General features: G+C 44.0%; 1 protein-coding gene across 2 annotated transcripts; it reads left to right on the top strand.

The window, feature by feature from the left end:
- On the top strand, positions 1–27152 carry LOC135455264 (ATP-binding cassette sub-family A member 9-like). 2 transcript variants are annotated; one of them, XM_064728343.1, is made up of 37 exons: positions 1–78; positions 1075–1233; positions 1767–1867; positions 2428–2651; positions 3661–3799; positions 4238–4423; positions 4976–5108; positions 5521–5686; positions 6345–6403; positions 7350–7460; positions 7854–8029; positions 8345–8464; positions 9610–9748; positions 10304–10394; positions 10957–11096; positions 11520–11639; positions 12207–12366; positions 12603–12769; positions 13190–13317; positions 14085–14222; positions 15240–15353; positions 15865–16035; positions 16194–16307; positions 16499–16606; positions 17176–17244; positions 17850–17941; positions 18279–18399; positions 19298–19412; positions 19670–19761; positions 21323–21486; positions 22569–22644; positions 23126–23220; positions 24720–24839; positions 25573–25713; positions 26270–26349; positions 26442–26497; positions 26601–27152. In XM_064728343.1, exons 1-37 carry the CDS (start codon positions 45–47, stop codon positions 26688–26690), a joined length of 4509 nt encoding a protein of 1502 aa, XP_064584413.1. In that variant the 5' UTR covers positions 1–44; the 3' UTR covers positions 26691–27152. The 2 variants fall into 2 exon arrangements, with proteins under 2 accessions (XP_064584413.1, XP_064584414.1); XM_064728344.1 differs by lacking the exon at positions 16194–16307.

The raw sequence follows: 27152 nt of genomic DNA, 5'->3' as shown, positions 1-27152 counted from the left end.
TCACCCTCGTGTTCACCCCGGCCACCAACAGCACCCGCGGCATCATGGCCAGAGTGGCCTCCAGCTCAGCGCTGAGGGGTAACAACGCTTAAATCCACCTTCCTGCAGGGGCTCAAGGGACCTGACCCACCCTCGAGGCAGGGAGGGACAAGAGCATTAGTCCAGTGTGAATTTTGAGGGGGAAAAAATGGTGGTGATGCCCAATTTAATTGTTGTCTGAATATTCAGACACAGCGGTAGGTCAAGAGCGATGTTCACAGGGTCGTGAATTATTGAGGGAAAAAATGGTGGTGATGCCCAATTTAATTGTTGTCTGAATATTCAGACAACAGCTGTGTGACGGTGTTCACAGGGGTCTGAGGAAGAGGGAAGAGACGAGGATCTGATTCCATGTTTCAGAAAGCTTGATTTATTATTTTATGATATATATTACATTAAAACTATACTAAAAGAATAGAAGAAAGGATTTCATCAGAAGGCTTGAAAGGATTATTATTTATTATTTTATTATTTTATTGTTATTATATATATTTATTTAATTATATATATTTTATTATACATATATTTTATATATAATATATAAATATATATAAAATAGATAATATATATTATTTATATATGTTTTATTATGTATTATATATTGTTATATATTTATTATTATTATTATTATTTTATTATATATATTATTTTATATATTATATTAAAACTATACTAAAGGAATAAAAGAAAGGATTTCATCAGAAGGCTGGCTAAGAATAGCAAAAGAAAGAATGATAACAAAGGTTTGTGTCTCAGAAAGAGAGTCCAAGCCAGCTGACTGTGATTGGCCATTAATTACAAACATTAATTACAATCACAGCTGCACCTGTTGCATTCCACAGCAGCAGATAATCAATGTTTACATTTTGTTCCTGAGGCCTCTCAGCTTCTCAGGAGGAAAAAACCCTAAGGACAGGATTTTCCATAAAAGATGTCTGTGACAAGCTGTGCTGGTTTTATTTATTTATTTTTATTTTTTTCAATATTAATTATTTTTTCAATATTAATTATAATGTTTCAATATTAATTATTTAGGTATAATCATAGAAGAAGTGGAAAATGAGGCAAAAATGGAAGAAAAAGGACTTTTGGAGGAGGAAACCATTGGTGTTGTTTTTAAGGATGACTTCTCCTACACACTCAGATTTCAAATGGGCAAAGCAATGTTTCCAAATGAAGGCTTCGAGCACATAGGTAACAAAATAAATGAAACCCCAGGCTTTGATTTCGCATTAAAAACTGTTCAGCTGGATTTCTGTGCTGTGCCACCTCAGAGGGATGGAGGCTGCGTTTGCCAAATGGTTCGAGAAAGAATGAGTTAAAATTTGAGGGTTTGTGTCTGTAAAAGGAAAAAAACATCAGAGAAAAAAGCTGTAAGAACTAATATCATCCACAGTCAGAGAAGCAGATAATCCCAGAATGGTTTGGGGTGGAAGGGAGCTCAGAGATCACCCAGCGCCTTTTTGCCCCTCTCCCTTTTGTACCTCAACACATCAAATCATGCCTGGAAAATGAGAATTGTGTGTGCATTAATGTCCCTGGGACAGAGATTTAACACATTAAAAGATAAAAGGCTGAGTAAACCCCAAATCTTGATTTCCTCGCACTTAGATAAAAACTCATTTTCAACCTCACATGTCACCCACAAGTATTTATATACGGATGTACATAGAAATGTATTGATAAATATTGATTAATTATTTTTTAAAAATTTGTTTCCCCCACAGAAACGTGCTGGGATTTTTCAGCAAGGCACTGCAAAGTCCCTCTGTACTGGTATGGGGGGTTCCTCTCAGTGCAGTCCAGCATTGATGCAGCAGTCATCGAAGTAAGTGTGCTCATGGTGGAATTTGCTGTTCTTCCCACAGCTCTGTGTAAACTTTAAACCCAAACTGATTAAACCAAAAATAGAGGGGAATAAAACACCAAGAACCACAAAATCCACCCAGCCAGTTCATTTTTCCAGCCCTAAAAGTGTCCAAGGCCAGGTTGGACAAGGCTTGGAGCACCCTGGGATAGTGGAAGGGGTCCCTGCCCATGGAAGGGGTGGAAAAGGGGGATATTTGGGGTCCCTTCCAACCCAAACCATTCTGGGATCCTGTGATGCTCTGATTTTTGGTGGTCATAAACTTCTTAAATAATTTGGGTAATTAAAAATTAAAAAGAATAACAGATCATTCTCATGGCTCGAGGCAGAGAAAGGAACAAGGCTTTAATAGTGTTTATTGCAAATCAGCACAAAAATACACTTATTACTAGTTACTTGCTTATAAACATAACCCTATTATTGACAAACAAATAATTTTAATGCTTGTAACCCCCTGTTTGTTCTGATGCTGGCTATTTCATTGCAAAACCGAAATGAATTTAATTTCTGATTTCCTTTAGATGAAAACCAAGCACTCTGTGTGGAGAGAAATGAAGTCAATTACTGGAGTTCACCTGCAAACTGTGATGAAACCTCTGTTCAAACTGGATTACCTCTGGTTCATCATCTGTGCCGTGCTGAGCTACTGCCCATACATGCACTTCTTGTCAGTGAAAGTTCTCAAGGAGAAGAAGAGGCTGAAGGTATTGATGAGAGCCATGGGCCTGCAGGATGTCTCCTTCTGGTGAGCCTCAGAAATCAATCAATGTGTAATTACAGGGATTGTTTTATCAATGTGTAATTACAGGGATTATCAATGTGTAATTACAGGGATTATGTTATCAATGTGTAATTACAGGGATCGTTTGTCAAGTGTACGGAGCAGCCTGGTCTGGTGGGAGATGGAATTAGGGGATTTTTGAGGTGTCTGAACCATTCTGGGGTTCTTTTTGTTGGGGAGCCTCTGTTTCCAAGCCTGTTGCTCTGAGACAGGTTTTTTGCAGTTGTTTTTTTGCTTTTCTCCTCCCCAAAAAGGAGGAGGAGCCCTCCTGGTGGAGCAGGGGTGTGTGCAGCAGGGTTCTGGGCGTGGAGGAGTTTTTGCCTATAGAAAATGGGTGGAACTCACAGAAACAATAAATTCTGGAGCAAGCCCTAAATTCCTGATACCAAACATTTCCCTCTAATGCATAACCCTCCCTTTTAATTTTTAGGGGTTTTTCTCCCTCATTGTTTCTTTCATCTTTCAATACCCAATTCCATTTATCAGCAAACCTGAAGCAGAGGAGGGATGCTGGGTCTATCCCAACAGGTTTCCTAACCCATCTGGGCATGAATATTTCCCATCATTGGAAAAGCACAGGGATGGGAAGTCCTGGCTGCAGATTCCCTGTGTCCCCTTGAGCTGCAGAGATCTGGGCAGGTGCCAGGCATGGATTTGTGGAAGAATTTTTCCCTGAGCAGTAACCAAGCACTGAACAGTGCTCAGAAAGGAGTGTCCCTCACTGGAGATCCTCCAGACCCACCTGGACACATTTCTGTGCCTTGTTGTGCTCTGGGGTGTCCATTTCTGAGCAGAGACATTGACCCTCCCTGTCCCTCCCACCCTGACCCTTCCTGTGCCTCTCTGATATTTGCACCTGCCTGGAAACTGGAAATGGGTGAAAATACAAAATATTTGAATTCAAACCACTTTGGCTATGTGATGGCAGTGTTGTTATCCTCAGGGACAGAAATAACTGTGCCTTCCCTTGCAGGTTATCCTGGAGTTTGCTGTACACTGTGTATGTCTCCCTCACAGCCAGCCTGCTGACCTGGCTCACCCTGAGTGAAGTTTATAATCACAGAAGCTTCTTGGAACTGTATTTTTGTTATTTCTTTTATGGCATGGCATGTGTAAGTTTGCTTTTGTATTCTTATATGATGCACCTTTTTTTTTTATTTTTCCTAATTAAAATATCTGCAGAGATTTTTAGGGCTGGTATTATATGAGACAGTAACAAAAATACTCTGCTGTGATTTATTGTTATTTTTTATAGGCTGGGTTATAGGTTATTTTTTGTATATTTTTTATGCCATTATATTTAGGGAGATTCTGACTCGAAATCAGATTAAAATAGGTGCTAAAATGAGGCTGGGAGTGATTTGTCTTATAAACCTTGTAACTTTATAAACCTGCCCTAAATCTCAGAGCTGCTAAACAAAGCCTTGTGCATCTGGAAGGAACAACTGAAACCCAGCAGGGTCTCTAATTTTGCTCCTCTTTTCATGTTGTTTTATTTTTAATTGCAGCAGAAATGCATCCTGCTAACTACTGGTTTTTCTCTGCTGCAGATTCACTTCACTTTCCTGCTCAGCTCGTTGCTAAAGCAGCCAAACATTTCCAGTTTTGTGGGATTTCTCCTCCACATCCTCTTTGGAGCACTGGGCTTTTTGACATTGTTTGAAAAACTGCCACGAGCTTTGGAATGGATTTTAAACCTCTTCAGTCCTTTTGCCTTCACAGCTGGCCTTGCAACGGTATGTCCATAATAAAACCTGTGCATCCCAAGAGCTCAGCCCCCAAAATTCTGCCAGAGAGCAGCAAAATCCACAATTTGCATCATCAGATCAACCCAGTCATCCCTTCTGCTTTTAAAAAGAAAACTTGGCTCCAAAAAATCTAAAAAAAATCTTTAAAAAATCTAGAAAATCTGTGTTAAATCATAAAGATGGTTGGGCACTTAAGTGCATCATGAATTTTACTGCAACAGATTTAAATCTATGAAATGAGCAGTGGGATGTGGCTGGTGGGTACCAAGGGCTGCAGGAACTGAGGGCTGGAAGTGCTGCCTTTGCAAACAGCACTCTGCAACTTCTGCATGGTTTGAAATTCAGCTTACTGAGGCATTTCTGGTGCTTGTGGTCAGAATAAACCCTTTCCCTCCTTGGAAACAGCGTCGTGGTCACGAGTGACTTGGTTTTGAGTGAAAATGGCTGTGATGACACAGCAGTAGCTCACACAAAGTATTTCTGTCTCAAGGAAATGTGGAATCTGAATTTTGCTTTTTTTGCTTTTTTTTCCTCCCCTAGATGGTAAAACTAGAAAAATATGGGCCAGCATCTAGCCCAGAGCTGTACCCTTTTTACAACCTGTACCTCATCCTGAGCTTTGACAGTGTCTTGTATTTCCTGCTGGCCATCTACTTTGATAAGGTTTTGCCTGGTGAGTGAAAAGTGAGAGGGGAAAAATGCAATCTTCATTGCTTTTTCTTCTATAATTCCCTGATTTGTAGAGGGAAAGTTACCAAAGGGGTGGTGAGAGGAGGGAAAACTGCAACCCTGCAGTGAGATCCTGCTCCGACAGCCCTGACCGCTGGGGTTGGAAGGGTGTTGTAGGGATTGTCCTGATTTTTTGGAACCAAAGAGGTTGTAAATGGATGTGATTAACCCCCACCTGCATTTATGGATTTGGACAATGTAAATTGTAAAGTTTATCAATTCTTTCACTCTGCTGGAAGTTCATGTTCTGCACTACCGGGGGAGCCGTGGCTGGGCTGGGCGTTTATCGGAGCTGACAGATGGAGGTTTTGGGAGGTTTTGGCGTTGATATTTCCCCTTCTCTGCCTCTGATTCAGGCAAGTACGGGGTCCCACATCCCCCTGCCTTCTTCCTGAGACCCTCCTACTGGCTGAGGGGCAGCAGAGGGGCCGTGGGGGTGAGGGCTGGCAGCAGCCACGACCCCGTTCTGGGTGGCGACGCCGAGCCGATGCCGCCGGGCTTCGATGGCAAGGAGGCCATCAGGTAAGGGACAGCAAAAATACAGCTCTGTGTGGGTTGTTTGGCTCTGGAGAGCACAGCCACGCTGCACTGGTGGGTGTGAGGCTGGCAGCTGGCGTTGTGGATGAGATTAATGCTAAAGTGTGAAGGGCAGGGGGTGGTTGGTGTTTTTTGTCCCGCTCCAGAGCTGGATTTGAACATTTATTGGATGTGGGGCATCCTCCAACTCCCTGCCCTGCACTTCCCTCTCAGCAGTGAGTCTCTTCCCCTTCCCCAGCATCTTCACAAGAGTGTGCTGCAGGAAATGCTGCCCTGTCCATCCTTGCAGGGCTGGGTGGGTCCATGGCTGGTGCTGCTTTCTGCTTGTTACCAGAACCTGCCAAAATAACAGCCAGGTCATCATTCCTAATTAAATATCCACATTTATATCCTCCTCCTTCACTCACTAAATGTTCCTCGAGTTTGGCTTTGAAGCCTTTCAAACAGCTTTTAGAAAAGCACAGCTAATCCTGCTTTAAAGGTACCAGAAATGAATTCCATCAAGGGATTCCTTCTGCAGGACCAGTTGGAGGAGGAGGTTGGGAAATATTCCCCCCAAAAGTTTTCAAAGTTTAATTTGAGGCAGAGGAAATAGCCCCCAAATTGTGATTCAATAATTAATGGCTTGCTTACTTTCCTTTAGGCTCAACAATATTAAAAAAATATACAAGAAGAACAGCAAGAGCATCGAAGCTTTAAAGGGTAAGGAGAGGCTTTGTAATTATTTTATTCATTTTTCACTAGATAAGAACACAAAATGTTTGCAAATGTACTGGCTGTACTGAATTCTGCCTCTGGGCCTGTTAAATTATGTTGTGCAATGGTTATTTCTGCTGGGGTAAATTACTGGCAAATTTCTACCAGGTCGTTATCTCCCTGTTCCCTCCAGGAAAAAAATCACTGTTTATTATTTTTTTGCAACAGCAGAAATCTCCTTAAAAGCTGTGTTTTTGCAGCCATGAACCACTCTAGAAATCCCCTCTCAAACCTCCCTTTCAAAATGTAAACTATTTTGGGCAAACTTGGGATTTTATGGCCAAATCTGCTGCCCCTGTGTTCTCCAAGCACTTGCCAATGCAAATATTTGATACAGCCATAGTAAAGTCATTGGCTATTTGTTAAATGCCTTTGTTTAACAAGAAGTCCAAGTGAAAATATCAAAAATGAAAAATACTAAAAATATTTATATGGCCTCAAAGGTGTATATTGAGTGGAAAAAACCAAGCAAACACAACCTCAACAACACACAGAAAGAAAATGTATTTTTTGAAAAAGAAAATGAGGGGGAAAAGTCTGGCTGCTTTGAAAAATGTCTTGAAATCTCACATCTTGGAAAAGCTCTGGGCTCTTCTCTTCCTGAGGACTCTTTTTGAGCCACACTAAAATAAAATGTTATGAACCTCATAGAAAACTGAAGTAAAAATTTATTAAATATTGAAGATTCTACATTTATTCCCTCAGTTCAGTCAAGACATAATTCCTTACTAAGCTTAGGCCTAACTCCTGAAGAACCAACCTGTGCTTTTGGATCTGGTTTTGCCTCTCAGTTTCTGAAGAAATGTCACTTCTGTCTCCTGTGGCAACAGCTACAGGTCCAAGTGCGCTTCTCACACACTTCCATTCCACTTTTGTCCTGTTTTTATTCCAGGTTTGTCCTTAAATGTATATGAAGGGCAGATCACTGCCCTGCTGGGTCACAGTGGATCTGGGAAAACTGCTCTGTTAAATGTGCTCAGTGGATTTTCCAAGCCTTCAGCAGGTGAGATGGTGGGCCTGGATGCTGAGTTGTTGTTTTTTTCAAGTGTAAGGGGAAAATAAGCAAAAAACCTCCAAGTTTTCCCTCAGTGATTCTTGCTGGGTTGTTTTCAGTGCAGATTTCTCCTTCAGCACGAGCTCCAGGGATAATGGATCCCTCATGTGTGCACCATGGTCATTTCTCCATCTGGTGCTTTCCATGAGCTGCACACCTATGGGAAATATGGTTTTATTTGTAAGGGAGGGTTTTGGTGCTCTGGAATATTTTTAAAGGTATTAAATCTTTGAGCTATCTGGTTATTTTGCTTTTTTGTTTCTTGAATTTTTAATTTAACACTTGGGAAGCATCCATGGTGCTGGAATTAATGTCAAATATTTCATTCACCCCCCTGTGCAGGTTCTGCAATGATCTACAACTACAATGCCTCTGAAATTTGGAATATGGAAGGAATGCAGGAAAAGGTTGGGGTTTGCCCCCAGATTAATTTGCATTTTGAAGCCTTAACAGCAAAGGAAAACCTGAGAATTTTTGCTCACATCAAGGGGATTCAGTGGAAGGAAGTAGATGAAGAGGTTGGTATGTGCTTCTCAGCCACTGACTCCTCTTTTATGGCATCTTGGGCACTTTTTGCTTTATTTATAAAATATGATCACCTGCATCTTGTTCTGTGAAATGAGAACAAACCTGATTTAGTGCCAAAGTGGTTTTCCAATTATTTCTTGTCCTCATGTCATGAATTAACACTCAGATTTGTCTTATTTATCTCCGAGCAAAGCCATTAATAAGAGTAAGTAAGTTTGAAATCTTGAAGTTGTAATGTTTGCAACCATTTAGGAATTCAAACCAGTGCTTTGGAAATGTGACTCTTGTCTTTGTGTGTCCCCAAGGTGCAGAAAGTTCTCGTCATGATGGACCTCACTGACGTTCAGGATGTTTGTGCTGAAGCCCTGAGTGGGGGACAAAAACGAAAATTGTCTCTTGGAATTGCAATTTTAGGAAATCCCCAGGTAGGGACGGGTTGTGTTTATGCACACACAACATGTGTTGTTTTGGGACATAGCTTTGCATTTTGCACTTGGCACGGAGACTGTTGTGGTTTTCCCCTGCCACTCCAGGCTGCTATTCACTTACTGGAAGGACTGGGGAGTCTGGTTCAATCAGAGCCATATTTTTAATTAGAAGGGTGGTAATACTGCAGCAGGAGAAGGAGCAATAAAAACAAACCATACTTGAGGGTACATTCTCTTCTCTGAGCAAGACTATCAAAATCATGGAACATAGTGATGCAAGCGTGGAACTGAGCCATGTGAACATGGCTGGTGTTGTAGTTGAGATGGACACAATACAAAGCAACACACTCTATTTTCAGAAGGCTTCCAACCTTTTTTGTCCTATAATGCATGATTTTTATACATTCTTGCAAAACTCCTGAGTTTACACTTACTGGTAAAGAAAGACAAAGTGCTCATTGGAATAGGCAGTTGCAGGTTTCTCTTATTTCTCCTTCTTTCTTTCTTGGTTTCTGTGTCAACGACCTTGGTAGGAAATTCTTTCAGGGGTGAACATGGATCCTCTTATCAAACTCCTCTCTGGCTCACAGAAGTCACTGTAAAACTTGTAGTGTGGGGTAATAATTAGCATTGACTCCATGATTCTCAGAAGGCTGATCAATCACTTTATTACACTATTCTACAGTATAGAATTATTAAACTATTCTATAGTATAGAATAGTGGTGTATATATCACTTTATTATACTATTCTATCACTTTATTATACTATTCTATCACTTTATTATACTATTCTATTCTTCTCTTCTTATTAAGAAACCCATTACTTTTATAGACAGTTATAATACAGATTGACCTAATTGTTCCTTTGCTAAAAACCCCATCACCATTGGCCAGTTAAGAAACCACCCTTTGGCGAACAAATCTCCATAACACATTCCACAAATCTCCATAACACATTCCACAGGTGCAGCAAGTGCAGATGAGAATTGTTCATCCCTCTTTCCTCTGATCTCCTCACAGCCTCTCCCAGGTCAATGCCTGGGAACGTTGTGTTTCTCCCTGTGGCCAGAGAGCTGCTGCCACACCAAACCTCTTGGCCAGGCTGGGTTGTGGGGGGTTCTGAGCAGGCTGTGCTTTGCAGGTGCTGCTGCTGGACGAGCCCACGGCGGGGCTGGATCCCTGCTCCAGGCACCACGTCTGGAGCGCGCTGCGGGAGCGCCGCGCCGGCCGCGTCACCCTCGTGGCCACCCAGTCCATGGAGGAGGCAGACACTCAGGCTGGTGAGCCCAGGCTGGCACCTTGGGGTGCACACCAAGGGTTTCCAGCCCCACTGTGGCACGGCTGGATGTGTTTTATGTGACAGTGACCACCCAAGCTGAGCTTGGCAAGGGTTAAAACTGGGCTGATGTGTCCCTCCAAGGCTTCGTCATGCTCATCTCTAGGATAAAGCAGTCTTTGCTCGTGCTCCTCTCTGGGATAAAGCACTTCCACATTATCTGGCTTTGTCTCTATGTCAGCAAAACTCGGTTTATTTTCCATTATTTTCCTTTATTTTTATTGTACTTGCCGCTATTCCCATTTCCGTATTATTCCTGTGCTGCGTGGGAAATACTCCAAAAACCACAAGAATCCAGCACTAAAATAATTAACCATGATGTTGAGAAGAAAGGCATTGGTTTAAAAATACTTAAAAAAAAAGACCTTCAGGGCTGGTCTGGCTTTACTCCACTCCATTTATTATTAAAATGTCTGCTGAGTTCAGAAGGAGCAGAGTGAGGTCAGTCTGCTGCACTCTTGCAAATCCCCCTAAATCCTTTGCATTCCCTCCTCCTTAGATCGAAAAGCCTTCCTCTCCTGTGGGAGATTACAGAGTGTTGGCTCATCTCTCTACTTGAAGAGAAAGTGGGGAATTGGCTATCACTTAAGGTAAAACCTTTTGTTTTGGTCATCAGTCTTTTTGTGAAAAGCTTCTTATTCTCATATTTTCTTGTAGAGTCTGTGTTTTTGTAGAGTTTATCTGGACAGTAATAGAAATCCTGACAATTCATTTTAGAAGAGCTTTAAGGCTGCCAGAATTTCCCTGTTTTGGACAACAAGCTGCTTTTCTTTGGAACCCAACCCTGAAAGCTCTGAGCACGCAGCTAAAATGACTTTGCAGTGAAAGGGGACCAGAGTGAGGTGATCTGTGGTGCCAGAGTGATGTTCAATGGCTTTGCTGCAAAGTTCTTTTTCTTCTTAGGAGTTTGATTCCCGAGTTCTTGGTTTAGCAGCATTGTCCAGGATCATAATTCTTAACCTGAACCATTTTGTGCATGCATGGCAAAACCAGGGGCACTGCAGATGGCTGTAAAAATTCCCACTGAAGTTCTGCCCAGTTTTGGAGGTTTCCCTACGGGAGAATCACCACTGGCTCTGTACTCCAACCAGATGAGACACACATTTTTTATTTCTTATTTAACTTTATAACAATGGGGTTTTTTTTTAACAGGATGCACATAAATGACCTGTGTGACCCAGAGCTTGTGTCATCCGTGGTCAGACAGTACATCCCTGGCGCTGTGCTCAAGGGACAGAAGAGGGATGAGCTGTGCTTTAGGCTGCCTCTGGAAAACACTGACAGCTTCCCAGGTGAGAAACCTGTCCCTATGCCAGGGTTGTAAAGGAAAACCCACTGGTGGGAAAAGCAGAAATCAAAGTTATTGTGAAGGGAATAATTGTATTCCTTGGTCCATAATGTGTGGTATTAGGAAGATGCATAAATATCCGTTTTATGGAGAGCCTTTAATGCACATGCTAATATTAATAATGAAGGTGAAAAAAAGAAAATCTGCCAACTAATCTACAAACTAAAATCCACTGACCCTCTTCTGTTTTCATGGTCCATGAGAACCAAAACCACTGAATTCTCCACTAGTTATCTCTAAAGAACACAATAAATTAGTGATGACTTGTAGTCGTGGCGATTAACGACATGAACGCTGGAACGCCCAGTGTTAATTGGCTGAGTTTGTTAATTAACATTGGCTGAGTCTGGTTGTTTCCCCCATGCAGATCTGTTCAGCCACCTGGAGAGCAGCCTCCTGCAGGGGGTGGTGAATTATGAGGTGACCAGGACAACCCTGGAAGATGTTTTCCTGAAGCTGCAGGGTGAGGAAGCCGTCGACCCTGAAGGTAAAGCCTTCACTCCCTTCTGCAAGCATGGCATCCCTAAAGTTCCATCCAAATGTGTGTTTTAATTGAATATTTAATCAATTTCTGCTAAATGGGAATATTGATAGGCCTGGAGTGGCTTAGTTGTGTCCCACTTGCCTTCAGTGGGGAACATCATCTTGGAGATGCGCAAATTATTCAGTCTTTGCTTCCCAAAGGGTTTCAAGCATGAGAATTAAGGCTCATGTTGGAAAGATATTTATTTACCTTTGAAGGGTTGTACAGCCCAGACCAGGAGGTGGGAAGGGATAAAGTTTGCAGAAGGCCCTTCCCAAGGCCAGTGAAGATCTGGGATGTGTTCCCACACCAGCCAGTCTGAATTCACCAATATAAATTCTATTCTGGATGAATTATGGCCCTTTTTCTCTGCGCTTCTAACTCTTGTCTCTCTAAAAAAAAAAAAAAGAAATTTAAGCAATTCAAAGCGTCCCTTTGTTCAGAGCAGAAGATCCTTGATGATTTTTGGGGACTAAAAGGTGTCCTTGGAAGGCTCTTTGTGGGTAATGGCGTTTCATGGTGAACACACAGGGGAAGGAGACCTCGAGGAGAGGGAGCAGAACCTCCCGTGGCTCTCCAAGCAGGGGCTCCTGGCCATGAGTGGGATGATGCTCTGGAGGCAGCAGGTGTGTGCTGTGCTGAGGATTCACCTGCTCAGGCTCAAGCACGATGGAAAATTCCTCAGGGGCATGTAAGTACCAAAGCTCCCACCTGTCCTGGAGCAGCTCAGGAGGGGTTTCAATGCTGCTGGAGATGTTTGGAAGCAGAGAATTAGGTGGGAAATGTTTCAAAGCTGCAAAAACAGGGGCAGTCTGGACTTAGCAGGAGAACTCTGGCTTGCTTAAGTTTTAAATTTCCCCATAAATCACACAATTACTTCTTAGTGGATTTCCCCTGGCCTCTCTTATGGTCTGTTTTTCCATCTAGATTGCTGTTATTTGGAATATTTGTCCTTCCACCACTGATGGTTTTAATGATGTTTCATCTGTGGCACACCGCCAGCAGCTGGGAAATCTCATCTAGCCAGTATTTTCTTCCCACAAAAGAGAAAATTCAAAATAGGTCTACAAACCTCCTCATCTTCAATGACACAGGTGAGGAACAACATGTGAGGCTGACTCACTTTCTGCATCAATGTGAATTTTATTATAATTGACAGAGCAACCTTACAAATGCCAGAGATATATAAAGGAATGTGCATTGAGAGGTGTTTTATTTTGAGCAAAAGCAAATGCAGTTCTAGTGATGATATATATAATATGTAAAAGAGTAATGAACCAGGAAATCTTTAACAAAGAGCAATAAATAAACTAAGTTTGAAACTATATTTTGTTTAACTAGTTGAAATAAATAGAAAAGATACACACAATATGTGTTTGCTTAGAATTTCAATATTTGGGGTTTTTAACATAACTCTGCTTTGCAAGCAGGAACTTGTTTATAAGAAACTGTTTTTATTTAATGAAAAAAAATCCCTCTAATGACTCTAATTTCTGTCCTTGACTTGATTTCAGGATCAGAAATCGAGGATTTCATTGCTGCTTTGAAGATTCAAAACATAACCCCAGAAATAGCCTTGGAGAAAAACATCACAAGCCTTCCAAATTACAATGGAGCTATAAAAATATCCCTGGAAGGCAAGGTGAGGGATATTTTTTTTCCCTTCTTTCATCCTGCACATCAACAGGATTTCCTGAGAAGTATTTAAATGAGAGAAATAAACCCACCTGTGGCTGTCATGTTTTCTGGAAAAATCCCCTTGCCCAGGATTTTTCTCCTGGGAAGATAAGAAGCCTCAGAGAAAAAGGAAAACAATTCTTATCTCATTTGCTTCTCCTGTGTTGTGCTGGTTTGGAATGGGTTTGGAGATTGTTTACCCACAGGTGATTTTTTTTGTTGGATTCTGGTGTGAGTTGTTTTCACTCTTTGGCCAATCAGGCCCAAGCTGTGTTGGGACTCTGGAAAGAGTCATGAGTTTTCATTATTATCTTTTTAGCCTTCTGTAATTATCCTTTCTGTATTCTATGACATGACATGGTATGGTATGGTATGGTATGGTATGGTATGGTATGGTGCGATGCGATATAATATAATATAATATAATATAATATAATATAATATAATATAATATAATATAATATAATATAATATAATATAATATAATATAATATAATATAATATAATATAATATAATATAATATAATATAATATAATATAATATAATATAATATAATATATATGCCTTCTAAGAACATGCATCAGATGCATCATTCCTGCCTTTTTCTGGTAACCTCACAAATACAAGTACCAGAAAAGGGAGAATATTATTTTGGCATAATAAGGAGTTTCAGTAGTGCTGCTCACACCTCTCAGGGACATGAAGGCCTTTTTTTATTTTGACACCTTCAGAGCCGCCAGTTCACGGTGATGTGCAGCCCAGAGCCCATCAACTGCTTCCCTGTGCTGGTGAACATCCTCAGCAACTCCTTCCTGCGGCTCTTCAACTCCACCGCGCGCCTCCGCGTCTGGAGCCAGCTCTTCTACACGGTCAGGGTCCCCGTCCCCGCGGGGCCAGCACCGCCTGGAGGGATGGGGGCTGCACAGCCTGGGGGCTGGGGGAGCAGCCCCCAAGGGCTGAGGGCAGTGGTGCCACTGCTGCTGGTGCCTGGCGGTGTTTAATTGTCCGGTTTTCGGCTGTTTGAAGGGCCTGGAAAGGCCCGGAGTGGCCTTGGGGCAGCCCGCGTATCGAAGGACGAGAAGAGGCTTCAGTTCTTCTTTCGGTTTTTATGTTTATTAATTGTTTATCTAAAAGATTTTCTTTCAGCCCGACAGAGCTCTGCTCAGCAGCCAGCCATGAGCACACTGTGCTGCCCGGAGGGCAGCCACCTATCTTTATACCCATTGTTACGTGTACAATATTTATCATTTTTCCCCAATACCATTTATTTTTATTACCCGGTGCACTTTCAGTAATAACCAATCCAAAAGTGCCACCATCACCAAAGAAGATGGAGGAGAAGAAGAAGAAGAAGAAGGACAGGACACGCCCCAATTCCTCCATCTTACTTCTCTAAACCCCCCTGTACATAAATCCTAAACCCTGTGTCTCACCTTCTAATTAACCAATCCCTTCACCATTCACCCCGGTGAAGTCCTCCTGTCCTCAGGACTGAGGTCCTGAGATCCCACATTTAATGACGCTGGTTGGGGGCTATTTACAAATCACAAATGAGACGAGACTGCTGGGATCGTGCCTTGAGCTGTTTTATCTTCCAGCATTGGTGTCATTACTTGGTTATGACAATGGGAAGATGCCACCAGCTCACATCTCAGGCAGCAGACCAAGAATTTAATGTTACAACTCACTTTATAAGCTTTTTGACCAATCACACAAAGCAAAAGCACATTGACAGTAGTTCTATCCAATCACTATAAGGACACGTACCTTTGGTTAAAACAATGCTTGCTTATTTCTAATACAATACCTGCTCGTAAGCCTTAAAACACAATGCACAGAGCTCCATTATTAAGCTTCAGCCTTCCTAATATCTTGCATTTCTGCAGGGAGAAAACCCAGAGCTGAAGCACTACATTTTCTTTGGCTTGTTCACCTACCTGCTGGTTTTGGCTGCTGGTTTGCCTCCTCTCTTTGCCATGAGCAGCGTGGAGGATTACAAGGTAAAGAGCATGAGGATTGAATACAATGCAAAATATCTGGAGAGCACCAGTGGGGAGGCTCTGGCACAGATGCCCAGAGCAGCTGTGGCTGCCCCTGGATCCCTGGAATGTCCAAGGCTGGGTTGGAGAGGGCTTGGAGCAGCCTGGGACAGTGGGGATGTCCCTGCCATGGCAGGGATGATCTTTAAGGTCCCTTCCAACCCAAACCATTCTGTGATTCTGTGGTTTCTAGGTAGGATGTTAGAAGAAAATCAGGCAGATCAGTACCAAAGTGCACTTCTCTGCACCCCAGGGAACCAGCTGGGGCCCACAATAATTTGGATGTCAATAAAGCTTTTGAGATCTGAATGATTTAAAATTTTTTCCTTTTAGGAATGATGTGGTTTTAAACAATGGCTGAACTAAGAATTGGAAGTACTGGAAAGGAGAGAAAGGGAGGAGCAAGGGAATAGAGAAGGAGCAGGGTTGATGTTTTAGACTCTCCCTTTTCTCACTTTTGTCACTTTTGCAGCTCCAGGCTCGCTCCCAGCTGCGGCTGGCGGGGCTCTTCCCCTCAGCCTACTGGTGTGGGCAGGCTCTGGTGGACATCCCCTTCTTCTGGAGCCTCATGTGCCTCATGTTCGGGCTGCTGGTGCTCTTCACCCGCATCTGCCCCTTGGAGATCCGTGCTGTGCTGACCCTGGTGAGCTCTGGGCCGAGTGGGTGAATGGGAACAGCTCCCTGCCCTCATTTCACTGCAGGATTGGGCTTTAGAGAGTTCATTTGCAATGGGTTTCTCTGGGCAGGTTTTCATATATATTCCCAGGCACCTCCTGGTCACTGATGTCTCTCTCTCTGCAGCTTGTTTGCATCTTTGGTTATGGAATATCTCTTGTCCTCTTCGTTTATTTAATGGCCTTCAAATTTCACACGGGGCGAAGTAATCGTTACATTTGGTCCTTAACCTTCATTCTGGTAAGTGAGGAGAACCTTCACTCTGAAATGTTTGATTTACACACCTTGCACTTGGGGCTTTATTTCAAATTTACATAAACCAATTTCAGTTTATATCAATATTCATCAGAATAACCTGAATCACTGACAAATATCCCGGGTTTTAGCAACAATACATTAATGTTGTAAATAGTTTTTCTGTTTTATTCCAGGTGAATTATGTTACTTTTATGCACAGTGACCATCATGAAGCGCTTTTCTACATCTGCATGCTGATTCCTATGTTTCCACCTGTGGGCTGGATCATGTTCTGTGGACTAGTAAGCAAAACACATCCTACTAAATTCAATAATTACCCTAATGGTGCAAAAACTGGCAAAGCAAGAGGGACTTCCCAAATTCCCAGTCAAAAGGAGAGAAAGAGGGAAAAGGAAACAGGAGAAGTTCCAGGCTGTTGAGTGAGAGAAGAGGCCAAGATTTGACCCATTAATCCTTTGTTTGATTGGGGTATTTTTGGTTTGTTTAGTCACTAAGAGCTGTTACAGTGGCTGTATTTTGGCAGCAGGGTGGGATGGGAGGGGAAAGTGTTGGAATGGGAGAACCAGGAAAGAGGAAATGAGCTGGGAGAAGGCCAAAGACCTGGGAAGAGAGAAGCAGTGATGGAAAAGGTCGGCTTAACCTGGCTGATTTCAATCCTCTGAATTTCTGTAGCCAGGAGAGCCACAACCCATTGAGGCAGTGAGAACCAAATTAAAAAATGCAGATCAAAGCTCCTTATTCCATCCTGAAGAAAAGCTGAACATCCCTACCTGCCCCTCTTGCTCTGACCCTGCCCTGAGACACGCTGTGCTGAGGAGTTTTCTAATTGACTGATCTCCTTTTCTTCCAGAATTTCCTCATGTACCACAATTTCACCATTTTCGAGAGATGGAATTACGTCTACATGCTTGTCTTTGCAGTAAGGAAGGACTTGGAGATGGTTGTTTGGGCAGGGATGACTGTCACTGATGCAGGAGGCTTGCACTGGGCTTGTAAAGTCTTCCCCATAAAGAAAGGATGGGTTTTGTAGTCAAAATTTAAATTTTTAGTCAAAATTTTAAAATTTTGTAGTCAAAATTGAAATTTAAATTAGTCACAATAAAATGTTGGCAAGGGAGGCAAATTCCAAGCAATCATGGGCTTGTGCCTCATGTGGTGCTTGGATGCTGCAAAAATGGGGCAGGGGCTTAAATGGAGCTCATGTAGAAGTCAGAGATATTATTAATAAACTGATCATGCCAATGCTGCTGCTACAAAAGGATGAGAGGATCTCCCATCCCGTGGGATGTCTGTTGGAGTGCAGGTGGATTATCTGGGCTAGAGCTGCTGTATGAAATCAAGGCTTTTGCAAATAATCTGCATATCAGAGAGGAATATCTGCAAAGCATCCATTTAGCTCCTTGCCCCTGCAGACCTTTTCAACAGCTGAAATTAATGAGATTAATGCATCCCTTTATAATTAAAATTAAGGGGGTGTGTTGTTACCTTGTCTGCACCCAAACCTAATGAGTGTCTGCTTTTCAGCCATACATCCACTCTGTGGTTTTTGCTTTCCTCCTGCGCTATTTGGAGATGAGATACGGAGAAGCAGTCCCAGGGTTTGATCCCATCTTCAGGTGGGTCCCAGGGGTTCTTTGTGAGCCACAATTACCCCAGGCTGCAGGGTGGGCTTGGAGCTGCACAGCCTCCTGACAGCACGGGTAAAACATGTCATGTGAAAAACAACTGTTATGTTATTTTTCAGTGCGGTCAAAGTTGATAAGTTAAGAAATGCTTGTAGTGTTTTGTAATTAGGAAATAGTTGGCTTCTGATTGCGATGTTGTGAATTAGAGCATCAGTATTGTCTCACCCTTCTCATGAGACTGCAAGTGGAATAAAAGTTTGTCAAACGCCCCTCAGTTGCCCCACCTGCGGGTCAGAAAGGGGCTCAGTGTGACCCTGCCGCCCTCTAGGATCCAGCAGAGCCGGGAGGAGCCCCAGCAGAACAAGGAGCCCCCCGGAGAGGAGCCCCCCGAGGTGCGGGCGGAGCGGGACCGCGTGCGCGCCGCGCTGGCCTCGCTGCAGCGCCAGCAGGTGAGCCCAGCCCCGGCCCTCTGCGTGCCCTGCTTCCACTCCCCATCATCTCCATCCTCCCAGCTCCCTCTGCTTCCTTAGCCCGTGCACTCAGAGCCCAGGACATCCCTCTGGCTGCCCTCGAAACCCTGATAGGGGCTCGGAGACCTTGGCACAAGAGCCCAAGACCCTGTGCCTTTGGTTTTGACCCATGGAGCAAATTACCAACCTTATCTGAAGATCTGCAAACCCCAAAAGTTTAAGTAGGATGATAGTTAGTTTATCACAAGGTGAAAAGTAGAATTTTGAGGTTTTTAGAATGGGTGCTCGAAGTCCCAATATAGAAGAATTTGAGCGTGCCTTGTCCTCCTTCTTCCTTCTTTGTAGCCTCCATGTTTTAAGTGATGTTGGCACTTTTAGATTAATTTAAGGTAGAAACTCGCTGTCTAACATAAGTGATAAGTATTAAGAAGTTATTGTAATTAATTACATGTCATTTTTAGTATAAAAGACAACACTGCCTCTGGGGGTGGTCAGTGTGCCTCAACCCGACCTGGCAGACAGACCTCGGCGAGTCAGAAAAAGAATTACATAAATAAGAAACAATAAACAATTTTGAGAATGAGAACAGATAGAAAAGAGACTGTATATATCTCAGAGTCACTCTGACCAGCAGAAATCCCGGGAAAATGTGATCTCACCATCCAGCCCACCACTTATGGGACTTTAACTGGCCCCATAATTTTTATTCCCATCCTGCATATTTTCCTGTTTTGGTTTTTTATTTTTTAACCTCTGTTTCATGGCTTTTTAATTTAGAAATTTTCTCTTTTTCAAAGTCCTGCTTAATGGTAAGAACAGATCAGCTGTCTCATGGGATAGGAGGAGAATTTTTATTTCCCTCTCTGTCTCTTCACAGGACTTGGTCGTTGTCAACGGTTTGCGCAAGGAATACGAAGTCAAGGCAGCCACTTCCATCTTTAAGAAAGGGAAGAAACTTGCTGTCAAAAACCTCTCTTTTGGTGTTAAAAAAGGTTCAAGTACTTTTCTGCACTTCCTATAATATAAATACTAAAATCTAAATTGAAAGTTTTGTTTGGAGACAATATTTTTGTTAGAATTTTCTTGTGGGCATTGAGACCTGGCACTCTGGGCTCCTGCATTCAAAATTTTAATTTATGGGGATAAAACAACCCTTTCTGCTACTGTACTTCTAAATATTACCTAGAACACAGGGGAGCAGTCATATTACCAATAAATATTATTAACAGTTGTTGCATATTTGCTCCAGGAGAAGTCTTAGGTCTGCTAGGACCCAACGGAGCTGGGAAAAGCACAACTCTGAACATGATTTCTGGAGGTGTAGCAGTGACTGCTGGGGAGGTAGGTGGCTCCCTGGAGCAGCTGCAGAATTGACCTTGATGCATTTATAAATTAAGAATGTGATAAGGCAAGCCAGCAAAATCTTCCTACTATCAGGAGATGTATGGATGTTTATGTATAATTTATGTGTCCTGGATATTTACAGAGCTGAGAAAAAAAGTGTTGATTTATGCCAAGCATAAATTGTAGTGTTCATCAAAGTCAATGTTACAGATTTAAGAGTTTGAGCAACAGGAAATCTTCAGCTGGCATTGGAAACCCATTGTGAAATGTCTCGAGCCCTGTAAGAATTGTTGACATCTAAAAAACCCCAAAAATAACACTCTCCATAAACAGCCTTGCAAAACCAGGAAACTGAAAACAAATGTGAGCAGCGTTGGGCCAGTGACAATCCATCATTAATTGCGTGCAGAATGATTAATGGCATGTGCTGGGGGAGGAGAAATGCCATTGCTCTTACAGATTTGGGACTGAAGGTTGGAAATAGAAAAGTATTACTAGGAAAGGACAGGCTGGTGTTGGTAATATCACCCAAAGTGAAAAAGCAGATGGAGCAGGATCACCCTGTCGTGGAGGGTGACCACTCCCAAGTGGCTGCTGACCACACAACTGCTTGCCTTGGCCACTTGGACGGGGCTTAATGCATGGCTGGTGGAGGGGTTGTAGATTGGACTACTGAAATAATTACTAGAAAGGACTGGATGGGGTTGGACCCCAAATAAACAAGGAGCGATCCCTGTCGTGGGTGACACTCCAGTGGCTGCTGACCACACAACTGCTTGCCTTGGCCACTTGGACGGGGCTTGGGGCAACCTGGGCTGGTGGAAGGGGTGGGATGAACTCTGAAATAACTCCAAGCCAAAGCACCCTGTGATTGTGTGACCCCACAATCAGAGCTGTGTGTCTGTACAGGTGCTGCTCAGGAGCCAGGATGAAGTCCCCCCATTTGTGGGGGCCATGGGCTGATGGAAGATGGCCCTGGGCTGGTGGGAGATGTCCCTGCCCGTGGTAGGGGTGGGATGAGCTCTGAGACACCACCCAGCCAAAGAAGCCCCCTGTGACTGTGTGACCCCACAACTGCAGAGCTGTGTGTCTGTGCAGGTGCTGCTCAGGGGCCAGGATGAAGCTCCCCCATTCCTGGGGGCCCTGGGCTGGTGGAAAATGTCCTGCTCATTGTAGGGGTGGGATAGGATGAGCTCTGAGATACTTCCCACCAAAGGGATTGTGTGACCCCACAATCAGAGCTGTGTGTCTGTGCAGGTGCTGCTCAGGGGCCAGGATGAATTCCCCCCATGCCCAGGGTCCCTGGGCTGGTGGAAAATGTCCTGCTCATTGTAGGGGTGGGATAGGATGAGCTCTGAGATCTCTGCAAACCACAGGGATTGTGTGACCCCACAACCAGAGCTGTGTGTCTGTGCAGGTGCTGCTTGGGGGCCTGAGCTGGTGGGAGATGTCCCTGCCCACGGTAGGCGTGGGATAGGATGAACTCTAAGGTACCTTCCAGCCAAATAAGCCCCCTGTGACTGTGTGACCCCACAACCGGAGCTGTGTGTCTGTGCAGGTGCTGCTCAGGGGCCAGGATGAAGCCCCCCCATGCCCGGGGTCCCTGGGCTGGTGCCCACAGCAGGACCCGCTCTGGCCACACCTGACCGTGCTGCAGCACCTGGAGGCCTTCACTGCCATCAGGGGAATGAGGGAGGAAGATGCTGCCCTTGCCATCAGCTGGTAGGAAGCCAAATGATCTCATCTGTTGGTTCTGCCTCCCTCCTGAGGTGGGGAGCCTTCCAGCCTGTCTGTTGCTGCTGGAAATGAAGGGTTGGGACTGTTTTCAAGCTAGGAATGATTTATTGCTCAGATAAACATCAATCTCAGAGGCTGTGAGATTTTACAGGAGCAAGCATTTGGCCATAGCTCAAGAGTAGTCGCAAGTTTGTTCATTACAAAGCAATCTAGAACTTTCTAAACCAATGGACAGTTGCCACTGTTCATTTATTTATTATATTATAGAATTTTATTTTGCTTTTCTAATCTAACACCGTTACTAATCCTGCTGCAGTGCAGATACTTTTGTCTAATGGCTTCTGTCTCACAGGCTCACAAATGCTTCTGTTATAACTTCTAAGCTCTCAGCTTATTCCATACAACCCCACCCTTATTATAAACCCTTCACCATCTTATCAATACAGTTTCTCACTTACTTAAGGCATACTCTCACCTACAGCTATAGAAATACAAATTTATTATTTTTCTGCTTAATATCTGTGTGTTGTATTTTTGCATCAATCTAAGCTTCTTCCAAGGCTGTAGATTAAATCCTTCAGTGTCTGAGGAAGTTTCTGTTTTTCTGATTTCCACACCAGCCCAATCACTCTGTGATTTATAGGGTGGGGAAGGGTTTCTCTGTTAACAAAACTGGCTCGTGTGGTTAAGAGACAACATCTTCAATGCCTCTCCTTAGAGACGTGGCTTCTCCTGATGAGGTCTGGTGTTTTATACTGTTCTCAGTCCCTTGCCTATGAAGATTGTAACACAAGTTTACCTGGGAATATTCAGAAAAAAAATCAAACTTGTCTCAGTTCATGGGTAGTTGCATGAGTAACTCACTTCTCTCATTAGCTGTACTTCTTGCCCTGAATTTCTGCAAAAATTCCTCAATTTAACATCCAAGTTAGGAGCAGAATCCCCAAGTAACCCAAAGTGATGGATATCAACCAAAATATGTTAGTGTCTGCTTCCTGAGCTCCCCTGACACAGAGGCTGCACACCAAGATGGTAATTTGGGGCTTTTCCCTTTCCATTCCCCACAGCATAGGAAGGACCTTGGATCTCCTGAAGCATTTCAAGACCCCAGCAAGGAGTTTATCTGCTGGAGAAGCCAGAAAGGTGCGTGTTGGATTTGTCTTTGCTACTTCCCCAAGCCCTGCTCACTCTTTCTTGGACGTGGTACAGAGGAAACCTTCAGCTGAGTGGGTTCCTGGCATCATTCATTTTCATCAATACCTTTTGAATCCATCCTGGCAGGATTCCCTCCCTCCTCCTCACCCCCTTTTGCCATTCTTTAAGTGCTGACCACAAATTGGATTTACAATCACCTCTTCATGCCCCACCACCTACATCTTCCAGTAAATGGGATGGAAAACCACTTCACTTTCACATCTTTGGTAGGCTCAGGGGTTCTGGGGAAATCTGATTTTGAGAGATTAAAACATTAACTGAGAACACCTGAAGTGGGATTTTTTCAAATCCCTGTTCCTTTTGTACTTCGGAATCAAGAGCTTCATCTTTGAAAAATTCATGGGGATTAAGGTGCACCAGTTTTGCAGGTAAATTAAGGAGCCCTGACCTGATGTTGTTGCCATTCCAGCTGTCATTTGCTCTGAGCATCCTGGGAGGCCCAGCAGTGATGCTTTGGGATGAGCCCTCCGTGAGCGTGGACCCCAAAGGGCAGCGCCGCATGTGGTGAGCAGCCCTGGCCTGGCAGGAATGGGAATCTGGGGCAGGATTAACAGGATGGGCTCACCCATCATTGCAGGAACTCTTGGGCAGGCAGAGGTGACAGTGGAGATCTGTCTTTTCCCTGTTTCCCAATGCCCAGGGGATGGGGAGAGCTTGCTGAGCTCCTCACCCAGCTGGCAGCAAGCCCTGTAACACAATGGTCAATTAAACAGCCCAAAAATTGATCCCATCATGGTCATTAATACATCCCAAAAGATGACCCCAAATGGTCATTAATACACCCCAAAAAATGACCCCCAAATGGTCATTAATACACCCAAAAAATGACCCCATAATAGTCATTAATACACCCAAAAAATGACCCCATCATGGTCACTAATACAGCCCAAAAGATGATCCCATAAAGATCATTAATACACCCCAAAAGATGACCCCCAAATAGTCATTAATACACCCCAAAAGATGACCCCATAGTGGTCACTAATACACCCCAAAAGATGAACCCATCATGGTCATTAATACACCTCAAAAAATGACCCCATGATGGTCATTAATGCACCCCGAAAAATCTCAGTAGGCACCAGCTGAACCCATGCATTCGGTACAAAAGCCCAAATTTCTGTTTTCTTCAGAGCAAGGGAAGAATTTGTAGGAAGTTCTCCCTTGAGTCATTCAGGGCTGGTGTTTGCTTCAGCTTTTCATCAGTGCAAAATTTGGAGGAATGCTGACATGACAAATCACAACATAGCAGTGGCATCCAGGTCATCTTTAAATGAGAAAACTGAGGTCTTTTAAATAGATCTCTGCATTTTAATAACTTTTAAAAGTTGTTTCTATGGAGGGAGATACAGATCATTGTTGGAGCCCTGGATGCTGAGAATTTTAAACTTTCTGTGCTGAAGGGCACAGACCCACAAGAAAATATTGCAATTGGCCTGAGGCTGTGGAGAAGCTTCCAAAATTGATTGATAACCCTGAGATTATGGGTGTAGAGTTTGATTAGAAGTTTGTAATATCACAGGGTGGAAAACTTAGAGTTTGGGGTTTTAGAATATAGTAATAGATATAGAGCAAGGTGGAGGTTTTAGGGTGGAAGCTACTCCTTCTTCTTCACCTTCTTCTCCTTCTTCTTCACCTTTTTCTTCCTTCTTCTCCATGGGTTTGGGTGGTTTTGTGTAATTGGACAGAAAAGTCTGCATTGCAGACTTCAAGTGATCAGTTACTGCGTTAAAAGTGAAAATAATTTAGGTGTCATTCCTTACTTGGATAGTTTGGCTTCATAAGACCTTGTATAGAGAGATAGTTAGTTGCTGTGTATCCTGTTAGTAGAATGGTGTAGAACTGATGACTTTTAATACAGATAAGAAATACCAAACATCTAAACCTGAACACGAAATACTGTGTGTAGCGCTTCAATCCCCACCTTGGCAGAGGCAGATAAAGAAGCCGGGATATTTCCCGTGGCCATTGCCAGGAGGTGACTGTGGTCCCTGTGTTGGCAGGAGGATGCTGGAGGCCTCCATGCGGAGCAGGGAGCGGGCAGCCATCCTGTGCACGCAGTCCCTGCCCGAGGCGGCGGCGATCTGCGACCGCGTGGCCGTGCTGGCGTGCGGCCGGCTCCGGTGGGCACGGCACCTGGGCTGGGCTTGGGGCTGCCTTGGGTTGGATTGGGGTTAGTTTGGGGCTAGTCTGGGTTGGTTTGGGGTTAATCTGGGGTTGGGGTTCGTCTGGGGGTCGTTCGGCTTTGTTTGGGATTAGTTTGGGGTTAATTTGGGTTAGTTTGGCTTGGTTGGGGGTTGGGTTTATGTTTGGGTTAGTTTGGTTTTAGTCTGGGTTAGTTTGGGGTTAATCTGGGGTTGGGGCTCATTTGGGGTTAGAGTGGGGTTATGTTGGGGTTTGGTTGGGGTTAAGTTAGGGTTAGTTTGGCTTCATTGGGGGTTAGGGTTATATTTGGGTTAGTTTGGGTTTGGGGTTAGTTTGGGGTTAGTTGGGGTTATTTTGGGGTTAATCTGGGTGTTGGGGTTTGTTTGGGGTTCTTTTGGCTTAGTTTGGGGTAAGGTTGGGGTTCGTTTAACTTCGTTGGGGTTTGGGGTTGTGTTTGGGTTAGTTTGGGGGTTGGGGTTATTTTGGGATTATTTTGGGGTTAGCTGGGGTTAGTTTGGTTTTGTCAATTCCTAATCTAATGGCAAATACTGGTTTGGGTGCTCCCACGTGTGTCACAATCAGTTTTGTGGGAGGTAGCACGGCATGAAGAGCTGACGAATAAGAGGATGCACAGCCACTCCTCAGCTCCCTCAAGCCATGGATTTATTTTCTGGTTGTGGTGGTCTGAGCCGTGTTTCCCCTCCTCTGCAGGTACATCGGTTCCCTTGAGGATCTCAAAAGGAAGTTTGGCACCAGTTACCGCCTAGAACTCAAGATGACAGACGCAGGGCAGGGCGATGCTCTGCACACCGAAATCCTCAACCTCTTCCCCCAGGCAGCTCGGCAGGAAAGGTCAGTGCCCATGGGCTGCCCACAGCCTGCATTTGGGTTGGGATGATCTCTTCCTCCTGCTGACCTTGCTCAGTGATTCACCTGGAGCACAGTTATCCTACAAACCCCCCAAACTGCACTGTGACCGTGCTCACAGGGGTCTGAGAACGAGGGAAGAGATGAGGATCTGACTCCATGTTTCAGAAGGCTCGATTTATTATTTTATGGTATATATTACATTAAAACTATACTAAAAGAATAGAAGAAAAGGTTCTCATCAGAAGGCTGGCTAAGAATAGAATCAGAAAGAATGATAACAAAGCTTCTGTCTCAGACAGAGAGTCCGAACCAGCTCACTTTGACTGGCCATTAATTAGAAACAAACCAACATGGACAAATCACAGATGCACCTGTTGCATTCCACAGCAGCAGATAATCAGTGTTTACATTTTGTTCCTGAGGCCTCTCAGCTTCTCAGGAGGAAAAATCCTAAGGAAAGGATTTTTCATTAAAATATATCTGCAACATGCACTGCTGCGTCACAAGATGAAGAATTAATTTTTTATCACTTTTTCAGGACTTCTTCCATGCTCACCTACAAGATTCCAGTGGCAGATGCACTACCTCTGTCCAGGTCTTTCTCCCAGCTAGAAGCAGGTAAAAGGAAACAATCAGTTAAATAAGGAAATCACTTTCAAATGGTTTCTGTGGGTTTGGTTTTTAAGGATGCTTTCTCCATCCCTCCGCAGCCAAACGGAATTTCAAGCTTGAGGAGTACAGCTTGTCACTGAACACTTTGCACCAGGTAGGCTTGTGCAGGAGCTCCAGGTTGGGAAAGGAAGAAGTAAGCTGTGACCAGCACAAATACAGCCAGGCCATGGCAATGATGGGGTGCTTTCCCATTGCAGGTGTTTGTAGACCTCACCAGGGATGCAGAGGAGCACGACCTGGAGGTGGCATCCAACGGGGCTGTGGAGCAGAGACCCCTTCAGCCCTGATTGCTGGAGCCACAGTGGGAAATATTCCATGCATTTCAGCAGTGTTACTGCATTTCATCAGTGAAATCACTGGTGGCTGTGGTCAGCTGCAGCCCCAGCACTCGCTGACCCACGTCACAGCACACACAGCCCTGCAGGTGTTCTGCCTCACAGAGAAAAAAAGAGTTATTATTTTAATAAATAAAGCCTTTATCCTTTGACATATCTCATCCGTGCCCCTGCTCAGGGTGGCTCATGGGGTTTGAATTCCTGACCCCGAGGCTGTGAGGAGCACTGGGCTGGGAAAGGAGCTCAGTCCCTGGGGAGAACCAGGAGCAAACCCTGGGGAGGCCCTGACACCTCTCTCATCCATGGCAGGAGGACACCAGGTCTCTGCCTTGTCAGCCCTGAGAATCCTCACCCTCTGCCCGGTGGGATGTGGTCAGCACAGCTAGCCTGATTCCTGGGAGAGAGAGGGACCAA

Source organism: Zonotrichia leucophrys, chromosome 18, assembly GCF_028769735.1.
Source record: "Zonotrichia leucophrys gambelii isolate GWCS_2022_RI chromosome 18, RI_Zleu_2.0, whole genome shotgun sequence".
Classification (NCBI taxonomy): domain Eukaryota; kingdom Metazoa; phylum Chordata; class Aves; order Passeriformes; family Passerellidae; genus Zonotrichia; species Zonotrichia leucophrys.
Note: the sequence above shows the minus strand (reverse complement) of the source record. Positions and strands in the feature narration are given on the sequence as shown.

Bases quoted from the DNA above. Each gene is read 5' to 3' on its own strand.
- LOC135455264 (XM_064728343.1), top strand. From the start codon at position 45: ATGGCCAGAGTGGCCTCCAGCTCAGCGCTGAGGG. The intron at 79-1,074 runs GTAACAACGCTT...TTAATTATTTAG, and splicing joins CTCCAGCTCAGCGCTGAGGG to GTATAATCATAGAAGAAGTG. The intron at 26,498-26,600 runs GTAGGCTTGTGC...TTCCCATTGCAG, and splicing joins CACTGAACACTTTGCACCAG to GTGTTTGTAGACCTCACCAG.